At 46.2% G+C, this 18133-nt stretch overlaps 1 protein-coding gene across 3 annotated transcripts in view; it reads left to right on the top strand.

The window, feature by feature from the left end:
- Nucleotides 1–18133, top strand: part of PECAM1 (platelet and endothelial cell adhesion molecule 1) — a 74826-nt gene that overhangs the window by 34182 nt on the left and 22511 nt on the right. For all 3 annotated transcript variants that reach the window (XM_039476306.2, XM_039476307.2, XM_039476305.2), the window contains 7 exons: nt 43–318; nt 4717–5004; nt 6397–6504; nt 7945–7972; nt 9002–9075; nt 12365–12418; nt 14700–14762. In XM_039476306.2, the coding sequence (XP_039332240.1) occupies nt 43–318; nt 4717–5004; nt 6397–6504; nt 7945–7972; nt 9002–9075; nt 12365–12418; nt 14700–14762 (891 nt within the window). The remainder of the gene's footprint in view (nt 1–42; nt 319–4716; nt 5005–6396; nt 6505–7944; nt 7973–9001; nt 9076–12364; nt 12419–14699; nt 14763–18133) is intronic.

Raw genomic sequence — 18133 nt, 5'->3', positions numbered from 1 at the left:
TTGCCTTCAGTGCCTTTAGGGTGGTTTCTCCCTCTGTTCTAGAAATGCTCTCCAGGCCGAGGATTTCTCATAACACCCAGTTTGAGGTCATAAAAGGGCAGACCATCGAAGTCAGTTGCCAGTCGATCAGTGGAACTTCACCCATTTCTTATCAGCTTTTTAAAAATACAGAAAGTTTGGAGAGTTGTACGAAGAGCTCAAATGACCCTGCGGTATTCAAAGACAACCCCACCGAAGATGTCAGATACTATTGTGCTGTGAATAATTGCCATTCCCAAGACCGACTGTTAAGTGAGGCTCTGAGGGTGAAGGTGATAGGTAAGTTACTGTGCTATGAGAAGAAATCATGTTGGCTTGGGGCATTTGTTAACATTTTTGAAGGTTTAGGGTTGCCCAAGGATTGTGGGGACAATAAGAGAAATAAGGGACCAGGCGTGGTGGCTCACACTTATAATCTCAGCACTTTGGGAGGCTGAGGTGGGTGGATCACCTGAGGTCAGGAGTTCAAGACCAGTCTGACCAGCAAACGTGGTGAAACCTTGTCTCTACTAAAAGTAGAAAAATTAGCTGGGCATGGTGGGGGGTTCCTATAATCCCAGCTACTTGAGAGGCTGAGGCAGGAGAATCGCTTGAAACCAGGAAATGGAGGTTGCACGAGCTGAGATGCACCATTGCACTCCAGCCTGGGCCACAAGAGCAGAACTCCGTCTGAAACAAAAAAAGAGAGAAGTAGGGAGTGCTTATGCACAGTCCGTGTGCTAGATATGCACCAAAGCAGGGCCAAGGCCCAGTAAAGGAGGCTGGAAAATATTTGGGGACTATTGATGGGGACAATGTAATCTCTTTCTAGAAGCTTTCGGTGAACTGCTAAAATATGAGAAGCGTGAAAGTGTCCTGCAGCAGGAAGCACTGAAGTTGTGCATTTGGGCTCCCTTAGCACTTTCTCCTTTTCAGATACACTGTTCTGAGAATTGTAGATCAGGACACTACAGTTGTGACCCTAGCCGGGCAACTCTGTCTTGTGTGGAATCCGCAGCAATGAGAGCTATAGGCTGTGGTCTCATGGGAACAGCTAACATTTGCCTGGGATTCTCATCATACGCAAGAGAAATATACCATTGTCTTGGCGGTGGATAGTTTTTTTTCTTAAGCCTCTATCTCGTGCCTCTCAGAAGGCCTCAGGAGTGCCATTGCTTGTGTATCTTAGATACTTTGCATCCCGTTGTAAAAAGTTTAATAAGGCGTCCTCCTCTTCGTCCTTCTTGTTTAGTAACTATTTACACGTGCTGCTCTGGATGTGAGTAGGAGGGAGGGATTCCTGCTTCTATTCATGTAAGGTCTAATAGTGGCCATACCTTTTCAATTAACGTTAACATAGGCCAGGTGCGGTAGCTCACACCTGTAATCCTAGCGCTTTGGGAGGCTGAGGCAGGCGGATCACCTGAGGTTAGGAGTTCGAGACCAGCCTGGCCAACATGTTGAAACCGCCCCCCCCCCCAATCTCTACTAAAAATACAAAAAAAATTAGCTGGGTGTGGTGGCAAGCACCTGTAATCCCAGCTACTCGAAAGGCTCAGGCACAAGAATCATTTGAACCTGGGAGGCAGAGGTTGCAGTGAGCTGAGATCACACCACTGCACTCTAGCCTGGGCAACAGAGTAAGACTGTATCTTGGAAAGAAAAGTTAACATGAACATAAACTAAGCCCCTAATGCTGTGAGGCATACCAAAATAAAGAAGACATATTCTTTGTTTCAATGCTTTAATAAGAAACACAAGATCTCCTAATTAAAGAGAAAAATATCTGAATCACAATACAAATAAACATAGAAAAAAATGTTAGAGGTAATGTTTGGTTAATTGTCACATAAACTATATCCTTTATAGTGATGGTGACAGTAATTCAGGGTGTGTCAGACGTCATCTAACTTAAGTGGGAAACATTGTGAAAGAGCTGGGCTAAGACCCAGGGCTTGAGAATGGGTGGGCAGAGATGGCTAAGGATGACTGAACATCTCCAGCAAACACATGAGCCAAAGCTTCCATGGGGCAATTTAAAAGACTGTGGGTGACCAGGTGTGATGGCTCATGCCTACAGTCCCAGCACTTTGGGAGGCCGAGTCAGGTGGATCACTTGAGCCCAGGAGTTTGAGACTAGCCTGGCCAACATGGCAAACCCGCCCCACTACTAAAAATACAAAAATTAGCCCGGCATGGTGGCAGGTGCCTGCAGTCCTAGCTACTCAGGTGGCTGAGGCGGGAGAATCGCTTGAACCCAGGAGGTGGAAATTGCAGTGAGCCAAGATTGTGCCACTGTACTCCAGCTTGGGTAACAGAGTGAGACTCTATCTCAACAAAAACAAAAAACAAAAAACAAAAAACAAAGACTGTGGGAAATCAGATGGCTGGAAACAAAGGTTGGAGGTTGGGAATGGAGAATCACTAGATAGGTGCTGAAAACGTGGCTGAGCCCATGTGTGAAGGGCATCAAGTGCCAGTCTTAGGAGTTGGAAATTGACCTGCATACAGTGAAAAGCCAGAAGACAGAAGGAAGGACAGGATGCAAAGAGTTCTCGGAAAGATCCACCTGGTGGCTGGGTCAGGGAGCAGGCATGGGGACTTCAGACCTCGTGGTACGTTAGAGGCTAATGCAGAAGCCCATGTGAAGCTGTTGGTTTTAACTGGGTCGATATGAGTGGCTGACATTTAGTGACCATGTGTCCAGCCCTGTGCGAAGGTAGTGGAGTAAATTGCTCCAATGAAAACTCACTATAACCACAGAAGACCAATAACAGAATTGCTGTTGTTTTATCATGACGCGGCTGAGGCTTAGGGCAGAGAGCTGGTGGGTGATGGGACTGGGATTGGAGCCCACTGCTGTCCAGGCCCGGTGCCTGGCTTCCTCCGTGGTCTCACCGCAGCCTGCACTCACAGCAGAGTGACTCGTAAGTCACAACACCATCTGCTGATCAGTCTGCTCTCTCACTAGAAGGAAAGTCTACTTGGGAAGACAATTTAGGATCCAAATTTTGGTAGTTGAGCATGAAGCTAGGAAAAGCAGATACAGAGGGTCGCCGAGTTCTGCTTGGACCTGCAGGGAGTGAGGCTGGCTGGGCTTCCAAGTGGAAATGCCCAGGTACTCAGGGAGACTTGGAGTCTGGGAAAGTAACCTGGATGGGAGCTGTTGGTTTAGGGGCCGGTGGTTCAGAGACAGAAGCTGTGATTGCAGGTGAAATCACCCAAGAGGAAAGTGGGGGTGGAAAACTCAGGCCTGAATTTTGCAGAAAGTTTGTACTTCAGGGCAAAACAAAGAATAACTAGTGAATAAGAAAGGGGTGCCAGGGTAAGAAAGGAAGAGAATCAGAATCCTGAGGAAGCCCAGAAAAAGCTGAGTTCCACAGTAGGATCTGGGCAACAGTGAGCTGCAGAGAGGCCAAGGTTGGGAACCTGGAGGAAGAGCATCCACCCCTGAATTTAATCTGCAGGGGACTCAGGGACATTGGTTGGGAGTCAGGTGACCTTCCCATTTTCTTCCAAACTCGAGCTAGAGTATGGTGTCACAAGATTGTGACTACACAAGAGGGCAGTCAGATTTCAGGGGTAACAAGAAAGTGGGAAATAAGGGTGTCCAAGCATAAAGGAAAAAGGAGAAAAGATGGCCAATAGCTAGAGAAGGCAGTGGGTCAAGGTTGTCTGTGGCCTGGCACAGTGGCTCATACCTGTAATCCCAGCACTTTGGAAGGCCGAGATGGGCAAATCACTTGAGGTCAGGAGTTCAAGGCCAACCTGGCCAACATGGCAAAACTCCATCTCTGTAACAACAACAAAATCCAAAAAATTAGCCAGATGTGGTGGTGTGTGCCTGTAATTCCAGCTACTGGGGAGGCTGTGGCAGGAGAATTGCTTGAACCCAGGTGGCAGAGGTTGCAGTGAGCTGAGATCACACCACTGTACTCCAGCCTGGGTGATAAGAGCGAGATTCTGTCTCAGGAAAAAAAAAAAAAATCTGGAAGAAGTGTCATGCATTTTTGTAAGCAGAGGGAGAGAAATCAACCACACTCACACACTTATGTACATACACAAAATAGACCCCAGCAGAACACTGAAGTTATTTATTTATTTATTTATTTATTTGAGACGGAGTCTCGCTCTGTCACCCAGGCTGGAATCAGTGGCGTGACCTTGGCTCACTGCAACCTCCGCCTCTTGAGTTCAAGTGATTCTTCTGCCTCAGCCTCCCAGGTAGCTGGGACTATAGGCACATGCCACTATGCCTGGCGAATTTCTGTCTTTTTAGTAGAGCCAGGGTTTCATCATATTGGCCAGGCTGGTCTCGAACTCCTGATCTTGTGATCCGCCTCCCTTGGCCTCCCAAAATGCTGGGATTACAGGCGTGAGGCACGGCACCCAGCCTGAAGTTAATTTTACAGTAAAGCCAAGCGTCCTGTAAGCCTTGAGGGGTAAATGAAGGGAGGTAGATGTCTTTTGTGTTGTGTTTAATCATCAAGTGAGAACAGGAGGCGTCTGTTGCTTTCCTGCCCTTCTGGGTTAATCAGAGGAGGAAACGTGAAGAACGTTCGATGCAAGGAGTAGCTGGAATGAAGAGCACAATCCAAGTCCAGGTCACAGCCGGGAGGGAGCCGGCCCTCAGCAGTGGCTGTACTGCTTCTCTTCCTCTGCCGTTTGCTCAGTGTGAATCCTTTTCCTGCTTTTCAGCCCCGGTGGATGAGGTCCAGATTTCTATCCTGTCAAATACGGTGGTGGAGTCTGGCGCAGACATTGTGCTGCAGTGCGCTGTGACTGAAGGATCTGATCCCATCACCTATAGCTTTTACAGAGAAAAGGAGACCAAACCCTTCTTCCAAAGAACCTTGAATGACACCCATACATTTTGGGCCAAGTCACAGGCTAGCAAGGAGCACGAGGGACAGTATTACTGCACAGCCTTCAACAGAGCCAACCAAGCCTCCAGTATCCCCAGAAGCAAAATACTGACAGTCACAGGTGAGTCATGGTCTCCACAGTGAGCTGTGCTGTGGGCTCCCAAGGGCTAGAAAAGAGAACACAGCCCTTGTAAGAGGGAGTTCGGGAGAGTTTAGCTCACGTGACTGAAGGCTGGGAGACCAACGTCCTCCAGGCTCTTGGTTGCAAGTGACAGAAATTCACTGAAATTAAGTAGAAAAGAGGAATTGATTTTTTTTTTTTTTTTTTTTTTTTTTTTTTTTTTTTTGAGGGAGTTTCGCTCTTGTTACCCAGGCTGGAGTGCAATGGCGCGATCTCGGCTCACCGCAACCTCCGCCTCCTGGGTTCAGGCAATTATACTGCCTCAGCCTCCTGAGTAGCTGGGATTACAGGCACGCACCACCATGCCCAGCTAATTTTTTGCACCTTTAGTAGAGACGGGGTTTCACCATGTTGACCAGGATGGTCTCGATCTCTTGACCTCGTGATCCATCCACCTCGGCCTCCCAAAGTGCTGGGATTACAGGCTTGAGCCACTGCACCCGGCCCAGGAATTGATTATTATAAGGAATTGGGAGAATATCACACTGTTCCAATTACAAAGTCTTGGCAGACTCACCATGGAGTCACTTTGGGTCACACATCCACCCACAGATCACCTGTGGCCAAGGAGATTGGGTCAGGCAGAACAGACATGGTTGCGGAGCCCACTTATATGTGTGGGGGTGGTTTTCTGTCCAGGAAGAGGGCTGAACACACACGCCAAAAAGGAGTCTACTCCACTTGAGCCCTGGAGTTGGTGACCAGCCTGGGCAATGTGGTGAAACCCAGTCTCTACAAAAAGTACAAAAATAGGCTGGGTGCAGTGGCTCACACCTGTAATCCCAGCTACTCAGGAGGCTGAGACATGAGAATCACTTGAACACAGGAGCCAGAGGTTGCAGTGAGCAGAGATTATGCCACTGCACTCTAGCCTGAATGACAGAACAAAACTCTGCCTCAAAAATCAAACAAACGAAAAATAGCCAAGTGTGGTGGTATGCTCCTGTAGTCCCAGCTACTCGGGAGGCTGAAGTGGGGGGATTGCTTGAGCTCAGGAAGTTGAGGCTGCAGTGAGCTGTGATCAGCTTCTAGCCTGGGTGACAGGCATGAGACCCTGTCTCAAAAAAAAAAAAAAAAAAAAAAGTCTACTCCAGCAAAGCTGATTTGTTCCCTCCTTGGGGACCGCAGCTGACCTCTATTTGCAGCAGAAACGATCGTTTCTTCACCAGCTGTGAGTGCAGGGCCCCTCAGGAGGTAGGTAGATGCTAAGGCAAGCTGCCTGTGACAAGAGCTGTGAGAATCTGACTGACTTTTGTTGCTTAAGCTTGATATTATTTCTTCCTGGCAGAAAAAGAGCCTTTATACCAAAAAAAAAATTTTGTTTGTTTTCAGTCGTTCTTGCCCCATGGAAGAAAGGACTTATTGCAGTGGTTGTCATCGGAGTCATCATTGCTCTCTTAATCGTTGGGGCCAAATGTTATTTTCTGAGGAAATCCAAAGGTGAGCATAGTTCTTTCCTTCCATTCTGACTGATCGTCCTTGCCAAGAAGGCAGCCAGGGATTTGTGGTGCTTTTCTGACCCCTGGATTCAGCTAGGCAAAAGTGAAAGCTATCACTTTCCTTCTTGGGCAAACCAGAAAAGATAAATTTGGGGAGAAATTGCATCTTCGTGTGGATAGAAGAAACCATTTCTGTAGATTTTCCCACACCTGGTCCTGTAATACACAGAGTGTATTACAAGTATCTGGCGACACACATACATTCGCATAACACCCACATGTTACACACACACATTGAATGCTTCGTCATTAACCTGGCAGTTGTGCTGTGACTTCTACCCTGTGGTCGAGGTTAGCTAAGTAAGCCTGGCTGGGCAGTCAGGATCACCTGCTGATAACCAGGAATCAGAGTCAGCTGTCCAAGACTCAAGGAAAAGAGCATAGCATCAGTAAATTCTGCAAAAATTTTTTTGTAGGATAAGGTAGGTTCTTTTGGAGCCTTTGGTCCTGCTGCCTAGGATGGGAGGGGCAGATAGGATGAGGAGGGGCCCTGGTTTTTGTCAGGAAAACTGCCACTCCTCAGGGAAGACAGAGCACACCCTGGCATTAGCTAGCTTGAAGTTACCAGCACAGGGATTGATTTGGCCTTTACTTTTTGTAATTATCTGGAATCAAAGAGAGTGGTCAGGCACAGTGGCTCACACCTATAATCCCAGCACTTTGGGAGGACAAGACGGGCGGATCACTTGAGGTCAGGAGTTCAAGACTAGCCTGCACAATATGGTGAAACCCTGTCTCTACTAAAAATACAAAAAATTGGCCGGACCTGGTGATGGGCGCCTGTAATCCCAGCTACTCAGGAGGATGAGGCAGGAGAATCACTTGAACCCAGGAGGCAGAGGTTGCAGTGAGCCCAGATCACACCACTGCACTCCAGTCTGGGTGACAGAGTGAGACTCTGTGTGTGTGTGTGTGTGTGTGTGTGTGTGTGTGTGTGTGTGTGTGTGACATTCGGATAGCAGAGACTCTGTCTCAAAAAAAAAAGAGAGAGAGAGAGAGCTGCCTGCTTACGGCTAATCTGGTTCTTGTATTGACTCTTTTCCATCACATTTCACTAATGAAAATCACTTCTGACTAAAATAGTCAAGATATCATGTTTCTGGGGAAATATCTTGGTATAAGACCAAGAGCATACCTGTTTCTTTTCTGTCTTTTGTAAAAGTGTGAATATATTTGGCTTTCTTTTCTCTCTTTTTCTGGGTATTCAATCTTCTGGAAAGTCAAATGTCGTTGAAAAGAGTGTTCCTTCACAGCTTACTAGGAGAAAAAGAAAAAGTGTTTTCCATTAGGTTGGTGCAAAAGTAATTGCTGTTTTGCCATTATAGTGGTATGGATGTGGGCACCGTAGACTGACTTTGGTTTTTCTTTTTCTTTTATAAAGCCAAGCAGATGCCGGTGGAAATGTCCAGGTGAGTATATTTCTAAGAAGGGGGCGGCTGCTCTGTGAGCAGGGCGGACATGTCTGGAGGAAGATTCTGGTCATTAGGAAGTTTTCAGTGGCTCTTGGCAAACTCACAAAAATATAGGCCTTCCTTGGCTGTGAGATGTGTGTGTGTGTGTGTGTCTGTGTGTGTGTGTGTGTGCGTGTGTGTGTGTAGCTCAGTGGAAGACTGCCGATTGTCCTTTCATAGGAAGGCATGGCTTTTATTCTGAGATCACGTCCTTCCTAGATGATTATTTGTGAAATCTCCTTTTCCTTATGAAATTATAAAGGTAGTAGATAACATTTTTTAAATTTGGCAAAATAGAGGCCTTTAAGAAATGGTTTTACTATCTTTACTGTTCTTGAAATCCCAAATCCAAAAGTATGGAAATGATTGCTGTGTTCTGGAGAGAAACAGTCGCACAGAATAAGAAATTCAGGGGCTTGGGTGTGGGCTATGAAGCCCTTCTGGTGTTCATGTGCCCTTTGGTCCTGATGCTTATTTTAATAGCAAAAAGTTTTATCACAGCCAAGCATGGTGGCTCACGCCTGTGATCCCAGCACTTTGGGAGACTGAAGTAGGCAGATCATCTGAGGTCAGGAGTTCAAGACCAGCCTGGCCAACATGGCAAAACCCCATCTCTACCAAAAATACAAAAATTAGCCAGGCGTGGTGGTGCATGCCTGTAATCCCAGCTCAGGAGGCTGAGGCACGAGAATCGCTTCAAACTGGAAGGTGGAGGCTGCAGAGAGCCAAGACTGCAACACTGCACTCTAGCCTGGACAACAGAGCAAGACTGTCTCAAAAAAAAAAAAAAAGTTTTTTTCATGTAATCCTTGGAGTTGCAAAAAAATATTAGTTTTCCAATGAGACAGTGAAGTTTTCCTTACCTTGGAAAACTCTTCCTGGTTTTCTCATGATCTTCCTTTGATTACTTTGTTGGTTTGGGGTTAGAACAACATATATATATAATATATATGTATATTGTTTTCCCTTTTTATATTTGATTTTAAGGCCAGCAGTACCACTTCTGAACTCCAACAACGAGAAAATGTCAGATCCCAGCATGGAAGCTAACAGTCATTACGGTAAAGTTGTGGTCTTCTGCCATTGCTAATTTTCCCCAGCTTGCTGCATACTTTCTTATCTGCCTCAGAAGCAGAATCTGTAAGTAGTGGGATTAAAGTTGGAAAAGAAACCCTGGCTTCACCAGGAATATGTCATCCCATCAGCCACTGGGCAGTGAGCTAGTAAAACAGAAGCTTAAAAGGAATAACTTCTTCACCTTCTAAACTTCCTGTAGATGAAAGATAGAGAATAATCATCATGCCTTGTTACCGTCGAAGACTTTGAATATTGCTCCAACACAATAGTATAATTCTCCATTTGCTAGACAGACCAGAGATTGAATTAAAACATTGGCAAAACATCTTCTCAGATGGAATTATTACAAGTACAAGACAGTTTTACTTCAAATTTGACACAAAGGGAAACTAATTTCAATATTTGCTTAGAGGCATAAAAAGAAAGTGCTCCAATTAAGAAATATCTGGTTCTAAGGCTCATCACTAGCTTCAGGTTCAGCTCAGCAGAATGTTCTAATCCCATTAGGTTAGTAAGAAAATTGCTCAAGCATTTTAGCAAGGATGCTGCTTAGTTCCCAGAGGGGGCTATAATACATCACACACTGGGTCCTGCCCCAGACCAAATTTGGACCACTCTTCTTTTCTTTTCTTTTCTTTCTTTTCTTCTTTCCTTTCCCTCCTTCCCTTTCTTCCGTTTCCTTCCTTCCCTCCTTTCCTCCTTCCTTCCTTTTCTTTCTTTCTCTCTTTCTCTTTCTCCCTTCCTTCCTTTCCTTCCTCCCTTCCTCTTTCTCTGTCTCTCCTTCCTTCCTTTCTTCTTTCTTTTCTTTTCTTTCTTTCTTCTCCTCCCAGGCTCAGGTGATCCTCCCATCTCAGGCTCCCGAGTAGCTGGGATCACAGGCATGCGCCACGATGCCCAGCTACTTTTTATTTTTTGTAGAGACAGCATCTGCCTATGTTGCCCACGCTGGTTTCAGACTCCTGGGCTCAAGCAATCCTTCTGCCTTGTCCTCCAAAAGTGCTGGGATTACAGGTGTGAGCCACTGCGCCCGGCCACTTTTCTTTCCTTATCAGCAAATTTGGTTATAGAATGCTCATGTTCTTTTCTAATTGTATAAGTGCCCCACAAATTAAGAAATTTGTAGGATATATTTTTACAGAGACATATTTTGCTTGAGAAATACATTTTAAGAATTTAGTATTTCGCCAGGCGTGGTGGCTCACGCCTGTAATCCCAGCACTTTGGGATGCTGAGGCAGGTGGATCACGAGGTCAAGAGATCGAGACCCTCCTGGGCAACGTGGTGAAAACCCGTATCTACTAAAAAAAATACAAAAAATTAGCTGGGCATGGTGGCACGTGCCTGTAATCCCAGCTACTCAGGAGGCTGAGGCAGGAGAATTGCCTGAACCCAGGAGGCGGAGGTTGCGGTGAGCCGAGATTGCACCATTGCACTCCAGCCTGGGTAACAAGAGCAAAACTCTGTCTGAAAAAAAAAAAAAAAAAAAGAATTTAGTATTTCAAGCCGGGTGCAGTGGCTCACACCTGTAATCCAAGCACTTTGGAGGCCAAGGCGGGTGGATCACCTGAGGTTGGGAGTTCAAGACCAGTCTGACCAACATGGTGAAACCCTGTCTTAAAAAAAAAAAAAAAGAATTGAGTAACTTGTATAGTACTGAATCATAAACTTTAAAAAAGGAAAATAAAATATTTGTGGTAATAAAAGTAATGTGCTAGTAAAAAGAAAACATCAAATATATTGTTAAGAAACTATTCTAGGCCAGGTACAGTGGCTTATGACTATAATCCCAGCACTTTGGGAGGCCGAGGTAGGTAGACCACTTGAGGTCAGGAGTTCAAGACCATCCTGGCCAACATGGTGAAACCCTGTCTCTACTAAAAATGCAAAAAATTAGCCAGGCATGGTGAGGCATGCTTGTAATCCCAGCTACTCTGGAGGCTGAGGCAGGAGAATTGCTTGAACCCCGGAGGCAGAGGTTGCAGTGACCTGAGATCAAGCCGTTGCCCTCCAGCCTGGGCAACAAGAGTGAAACTCCATCTTAAAAAAAAAAAGAAACTATATTCAGGCCAGGCATGGTACTTCATGCCTATAATCCCAGCTCTTTGGGAGGCTGAGGTGGGAGGATCACTTGAGGCCAGGAGCTTGAGACTAGCTTGGGCAACAAAGTGAGACCCTGTCTCTAAAAAAAAAAAAAAAAGGTAAATATTTATCAAAAATTAATCTACTGCTACAGGGAAAATAATACCTTTTTGGCTTAAGGGGCTTCTGTTGATTTGTATTATTTATATATAACATTTAACTAAATTAAATGTTGATGTAGGTTTATATAAAAATAGGATTTTTCTTCTAATTTCCAAATACTCCAATTCTTATTATATCATCTCTGCATAGATTATTTCAATTTATAAATATATTTTAGTAATCATGATAGTAAGTTCAAATACATGATGGAAAGCCATGTGTTCAAGAATACTATTTGTGACATTTGTACAAATTATTTTTAATAAAGGACAACTTAATAAAAAAGACAAAAATGGTTTTTGTCCATGCCCACTGAGATGACAACCTGGAGATCCTGCTGTTTCTTTCTCCAGCTAGACACGATTAGTTAACTAGCATCTTTCATGTTTCTGAGTACTGGCCGGTCCCTTCCAGAATTTCTCGTGAACTTGCTCACATTGAACAATTCTGAATTCCAAATAGTTCACAGACGGAAGTGCCCCTGCCATGGGATGGTAGACACCCCACCCATGTTAGAAAAAGACCATACAGGCCAGGTACAGTAGCTCACACCTGTAAATCCCAGCACTTTGGGAGGTCAAGGCAGGCAGATCACATGAGGTCAGGAGTTTGAGGCCAGCCTGGCCAACCTAGTGAAACCCTATCTCTACTAAAAATACAAAAATTAGCTGGGCGTGGTGATGGGTGCCTATAATCCCAGCTACCTGGGAGGCTGAGGCAGGAGAATCACTGGAACCCAGGAGGGGAGGCTGCAGTGAGCCGAGATCACACCACTGTACTCCAGCCTGGGTGACAGCGAGAGGCATCATCTCAAAAAAAAAAAAAAAAAAAAAAAGAAAGAAAAAGACTGCACAGCAGGTCAAATGGAGCCCACAGTGGGACCAGCGAGGGGACCAGGACCCAGAGACAATGCTGGTTGTCACTACACTGAAGAAATCAGGCTTGACTTTGATAGGGACACTGAGTTTTTAAAAGGTTATAGAAAACTAGAGTTTCCCTTGTCACTCATCGTAATTGTTATTTTTCACCTAGGTCACAAAGATGATGTCGGAAACCATGCAATGAAACCAATAAATGATAATAAAGGTAATTATCTAATTATGTGTTTTTATTAGAACCAACTTTTACATTAAAAAAAAAAAAAGACTCAAAGAAAAAGAAAAGTAAAACTTGAAGGCCTGTGGATAATTTCCCACCTGTCTTAATGACCCTGTACCCAGCCCATGTGTCAATGGAGGTGTCTAGTTGTCTTCCCCAGAGATGCTATCTAGAGTCCTCAGTGGGAAAGTCACCTAAATCAAAGTAGGGAAGAACTGGGTTATGCCCCTAAAACAACTTTCTTACTCATAATAGGCTACTAAGTAAGGCAGTGGAACCTCTTTTCTCTTGGGTCTTGAGGTGGAGATTTTTAAAGACAATGGACAATAAATTGCCGGCTTCTGCTTATAGCACTGAGGGATTGGACTAAATAATTTTTCAAAATTCCCTTCGGCTCTGGGCGGCTGCCATGGGAGCCAAGGCTCCTAATAAAGAGAAAGGATCTGTTAAGACCTTTTTCTTTCTTTCTTTCTTTCTTTTTTTTTTTTTTTGAGACGGAGTTTCACTCATTACCCAGGCTGGAGTGCAATGGCGTGATCTCGGCTCACTGTAACCTCTGCCTCCTGGGTTCAGGCAATTCTCCTGCCTCAGCCTCCCGAGTAGCTGGGATTACAGGCACGTGCCACCATGCCCAGCTAATTTTTTGTATTTTTAGTAGAGATGGGGTTTCACCATGTTGACCAGGCTGGTCTTGATCTCTTGACCTCGTGATCCACCCACCTCAGCCTTCCAAAGTGCTGGGATTACAGGCGTGAGCCACCACACCCGGCCTTCTTTCTTATTTTTTTTTTTAGATGAAGTCTCGCTCTGTCACCCAGGCAGGAGTGCAGTGGTATGATCTTGGCTCACTGCAACCTCCGCCTCCTGGGTTTCAGTGATTCCCCTGCCTTAGCCTCCCAAGTAGCTGGGACTAAAGGCACCCGCCACCACACCCAGCTAATTTTTAATATTTTTAGTAGAGACAGGGTTTCACTATATTGGCCAAGCTGGTCTTGAACTCCTGACCTCATGATCAGCTCTGGAATTACAGACAGGTGTAAGCCACCCCGCCGGCTCTTTTTTTTTTTTTTTTTTTTTTTGATATGGAGTCTCACTCTGTCGCCCAGGCTGGAGTACAGTGGCATGATCTCAGCTCACTGCAATCTCCACCTCCTGGGTTCAAGCCATTATCATGCCTCAGCCTCCCAAGTAGCTAGGATTACAGGTGTGTGCCACCACACCCACCTAATTTTTGTATTTTTAGTAGAGATGGACTTTCACCATGTTGGTCAAGCTGATCTTGAACTCCTGACCTCAGGTGATCTGCCCACCTCAGCCTCCCAAAGTGCTGGGATTACAGGTATAAGCTACCGCACCCAGCCTGAAATGTATCCTTGATTGCAGAATCATTGTTTTAGTAGCTGATGAGAATCACTATTCTTTAGGGCTTTAGAAACAAAACTAATGTTAGTTTTGACTTGAAGACAAACGTCTTTCCTACCTTTCATCATAGTACCCTGAGCGATTTTGTTCACTTGTATGCCTCATACTGTCCAAGTATTTTTAGGCTTGTGATCCCCCTTCCCCATTTCCTGAGACCATCTCAGTCTTGGAGGTAGCTTTGTTTGCCTGTGGCTATGGAGAAGGCTTCTAGCATCTTGAGTGAGACTGAACTGGGAGAATGACTGTGGCTGATACTGGGCTGTTTTCTGTCTCTACTGACCTGTTCCAAGTCCCCACATTGTAGAAACAGGGACATAGGCTAAAGGGTCCCTCCACATCCTGGTAACAGTCAAGGAGGAGGCCATGGGTCCCTAGGCCCTGTCTTTGCCTCCTGGACCAGTGTGCGATGTGTACTCCCTTCCCCACCCAGAATGGAATTAAGCCTGTGTCTGGCCGCCCCCTCAAAATACAGAATACTTCAGTAACTTGAATGAAAATCTGGCCAGGTGCAGTGGCTCATGCCTGTAATCTCAGCACTTTGGGAGGCTGAGGTGGGTGGATCACTTGAGGTCAAGCATTTAAAACCAGCCTGGTCAACATGGCGAAACCATATCTCTACTAAAAATATAAAAGTTAGCAGGGCGTGATGGTCAGCACCTGTAATCCCAGCTACTGAGGAGGCTGAGGCAGGAGAAACACTTGAACCCTGGAGGTGATTGCACCACTGCACTCCAGCCTGGGCAACAGAGTGATACTCCATCTCATAAACAAAGTCTCTACTTCTGTGATCTGAGGTCCCCACAAGAGATTCCATCTAAACAAAAGATGCTGTGGTTTCTTTGAGCAGAGCCTCGGAACTCAGATGTGCAGTACACGGAAGTGCAAGTGTCCTCAGCTGAGCCTCACAAAGGTATGTGCCACTCACTTGACTGAGTCCCCAGGCATTGTCCTTGGCTTGGGTGTAAACCCCAAGGTAGAGGTGCTGTGCTCAGTGGGAAGAGTCTATGCACCCTGAGTCACTCCAAAGGAAGGTGATCAGCAGACCCACCAGCCTGCCTAAGACAGGAAGGAGCAAAGGCCCTCACTCTGGCTCTGAGCTGTAGAATTTCAGTAATTTCAAAGAAAAAAAAATATGGCTGGGCCCAGTGGCTCATGCCTGTAATCCCAGCACTTTGGGAGGCTGAAGTGGGCAGATCATGAGGTCAGGAGTTCGAGACCAGCCTGACCAACATGGTGAAACCCGATCTCTAATAAAAATAAAAAATTAGCCGGATGTGGTGGCATATGTCTGTAATACCAGCTACTCAGGAGGCTGAGGCAGGAGAATTGCTTGAACCTGATAGGCAGAGGTTGTAGTGAGCCAAGATCATGCCACTGCACTCTAGCCTGGGTGACAGAGCAAGACTCCATCTCAACAACAAAACAACAACAACAACAACAACAACAAAATATATATATATATATATGACAGAGTCTCTCTCTCTGTTGCCCAGGCTAACAGTGGTGCGATCTCAGCTTACTGCAACCTCTACCTCCAGGGTTCAAGCCATTCTGCCTCAGCGTCCAGAGTAGCTGGGATTACAGGCATGCACCACCACAGCCAGCGAATTTTTTTTTTTTTTGTATTTTTAGTAGAGACGGAGTTTCATCATGTTGGCCAGGCTGTACTTGAACTCCTGACCTCAAGTGATCCACCCACCTTGGCTTCCCAAAGTGCTGCGATTATAGGTGTGAGGCACCACACCTGGCTTCAATAATTAAAAAAATTAATTAAAGAAAAACAGAGACAGGGTTTCACCATGTTACCCAGGCTGGTCTCAAACTCCTGGACTCAAGCAATCTGCCCACCTTGGTCTCCCAAAGTGCTGGGATTATAGGCGGAAGTCACCACACCGAGCCAATTTTTGTTAATTATTAGTTAGGGTACTACTAATAATAGGTAAGATTTATTAAGCACTTACTAAGTGCGAGGCAATTAGGAAGTACTGAGCAATTTGTCCCTTCTAGAGGTAGACCCTTTGCCCAAACCCACTGAGTTCCTAAAGTTGCTTGTGCAGATTGAATGTGTGTAAATCAAATGCATATTTCAAGGTATCGAGTGCTTTGCCGTTTAGAGGGACACTTAGATAAAGGCTTTTAAAAGCACAAACTCCCTGTCTGTGTGAGCAGTGGCACTGATTTTACACCCCGGGTTTTGTTTTCGTGTATGTGGTTCTCTCAAGGGCAGGCTGGCCTAGAAGTCCCTGTCTCTGGTTCTGTGCTGGGGAAATGGATACACAGTGGGCTGGTTCGTAGCAAATGCTAGAACATCAATCTCATTTGCTTTGGGCACCATAAAAAAACATATATCTCCCAGCCAGGTGCAGTGGCTCATACCTGTAATCTCAGCTATTCAGGAGGCCAAGGCAGGAGGATCACTTGAGGCCAGGAGTTTGAGTCCAGGCTGGCGAACATGGTGAAACACCATTTCTACTAAAAATATAAAAATTAGCTGGCCATGATGACACGTGCCTGTAATCGAAGCTACTGGGGAGGCTGTTGCAGAAGAATCACTTGAACCCGGGAGGCGGAGGTCACAGTGAGCTGAGATTGTGCCATTGCACTCCAGCCTGGGTGGCAGAGCAAGACTCAGTCTAAAAACAGTTTAAAAAATGCATCCCCCAATCCTCCTCCTCCTTTGCTCACCTGGATTGGGCAGTACACAGTCCCGGGATTACTGCACGCTCAAAGGAAACAGTGGCTCCCGCACGCTCAAAGGAAACAGTCTCAGAACCTTCCTGCCCAGCTGGGAAGCTCCCTGGGATCATTGCCATCTATCTCCCTTCTTCTGAGGCTAACGCCAGGCTGCATGCACCTAGCCAGGCAGCCTGAGGCAGTTTTCCAGACAGTGCAGGCTGTGTGCTATTTTCCAGGCCGAGCCAGCCACTAGCCAGACCACATGGCAATGGGGTTCTGAAATCACCCCTTGCTCCATGATCTGGGAGGAGTCTTGGGTTCCTCCCTTTCTTCTCTTTTTGAGCCTGGGCTGAGTGCCTTGACAGCAGGGGTATGCACAAAACTTTCCTTATAGGGACATCGCGTAGAGCCTCTGTGCTGTATGCCGCAAGAGTGGGGCACATTCCCACAGCTACCCACAGAACAGCCCCGGGGGGGGGGTGTGCTGCCCAATCTGCACAACTCACTTCTGAGTCTAGACTGGACCTGAGGGAGTGGGGAACACGCCAGGCCTGAAGCTCTCTTCCTTTTTTTCTTTTTTTAAGACCAAGTGTTGCTCTTGTCACCCAGGCTGGAGTGTGATGGCGCAATTTCAGCTCACTGTGACCTCCACCTCCTGGGTTCAAGCAATTCTCCTGCCTCAGCCTCCTGAGTAGCTGGGATTACAGGTGCCCACTACGACGAGCAGCTAGTTTTTGTATTTTTAGCAGAGACAGGGTTTCACCATGTTGACCAGGCTGGTCTCAAACTTCTGACCTCAGGTGATCCACCCGCCTTGGCCTCCCAAAGTGCTGGGATTACAGGGGTGAGCCACCGAGCCAGGTCTCTTTGTCTTTATTTCATTGTAAAGTGGTTCATTTGTTGAGATAACAAATTGTGATTAAGGCCTATGATGGACCAGCCACTGAGCAGGCATAAGAGGTGACACCTTTTCTGGCTTGGGTGGCCCAAGGAGGCCCCTTTGAGGAGTGACATTTAAGCAGGGCCATAGGGGTGCAAAGAAGGCAGCCCCACCAGGAGGGAGGGATGGGCAGCCTCAGGAAATAGGAAGGGCGGTGTGAGGTGGCTCAGAGCTTGACTCAACCGAGATTGGAAAGGAGACCCTTGTGCCTGCAGAGTGAGCAGGACAGAAAGCAGGCACAGGAAGCTGGGGAGGGTTCAGGGCCTCTGAGGATTTCTTTGCATTTTATTCTAAATGGATTAGAGAACCTTTGGAAGGATTTACACAGGGAAGTAACAGCTTTCAACTTTCTTCTTTAAAAAAAATCCTTGGTCAGGCACGGTAGCTCATGTCTGTAATCCCAGCACTTTGGGAAGCTGAGGTGGGTGGATCACCTGAGGTCTGGAGTTTAAGACAAGCCTGGCCAACATGGTGAAACCCTGTCTTTACTAAAAATACAAAAATCAGCCAGGTATGGTGGCATGTGCCTGTAATCCTGGCTACTCAGGAGGCTGAGGCAAGAGAATTGCTTGAACCCGGGAGGTGGAATTTGCAGTGAGCTAAGATTGCACCACTGCACTCCAGCATGAACGATAGAGTGAGAATCCATTTCACACACACAAAAA

This window comes from Saimiri boliviensis, chromosome 17, assembly GCF_048565385.1.
Source record: "Saimiri boliviensis isolate mSaiBol1 chromosome 17, mSaiBol1.pri, whole genome shotgun sequence".
Taxonomy (NCBI): domain Eukaryota; kingdom Metazoa; phylum Chordata; class Mammalia; order Primates; family Cebidae; genus Saimiri; species Saimiri boliviensis.
The sequence above is the reverse complement of the archived record's forward strand: the minus strand, read 5'-3'. Positions and strand labels throughout refer to the sequence as shown.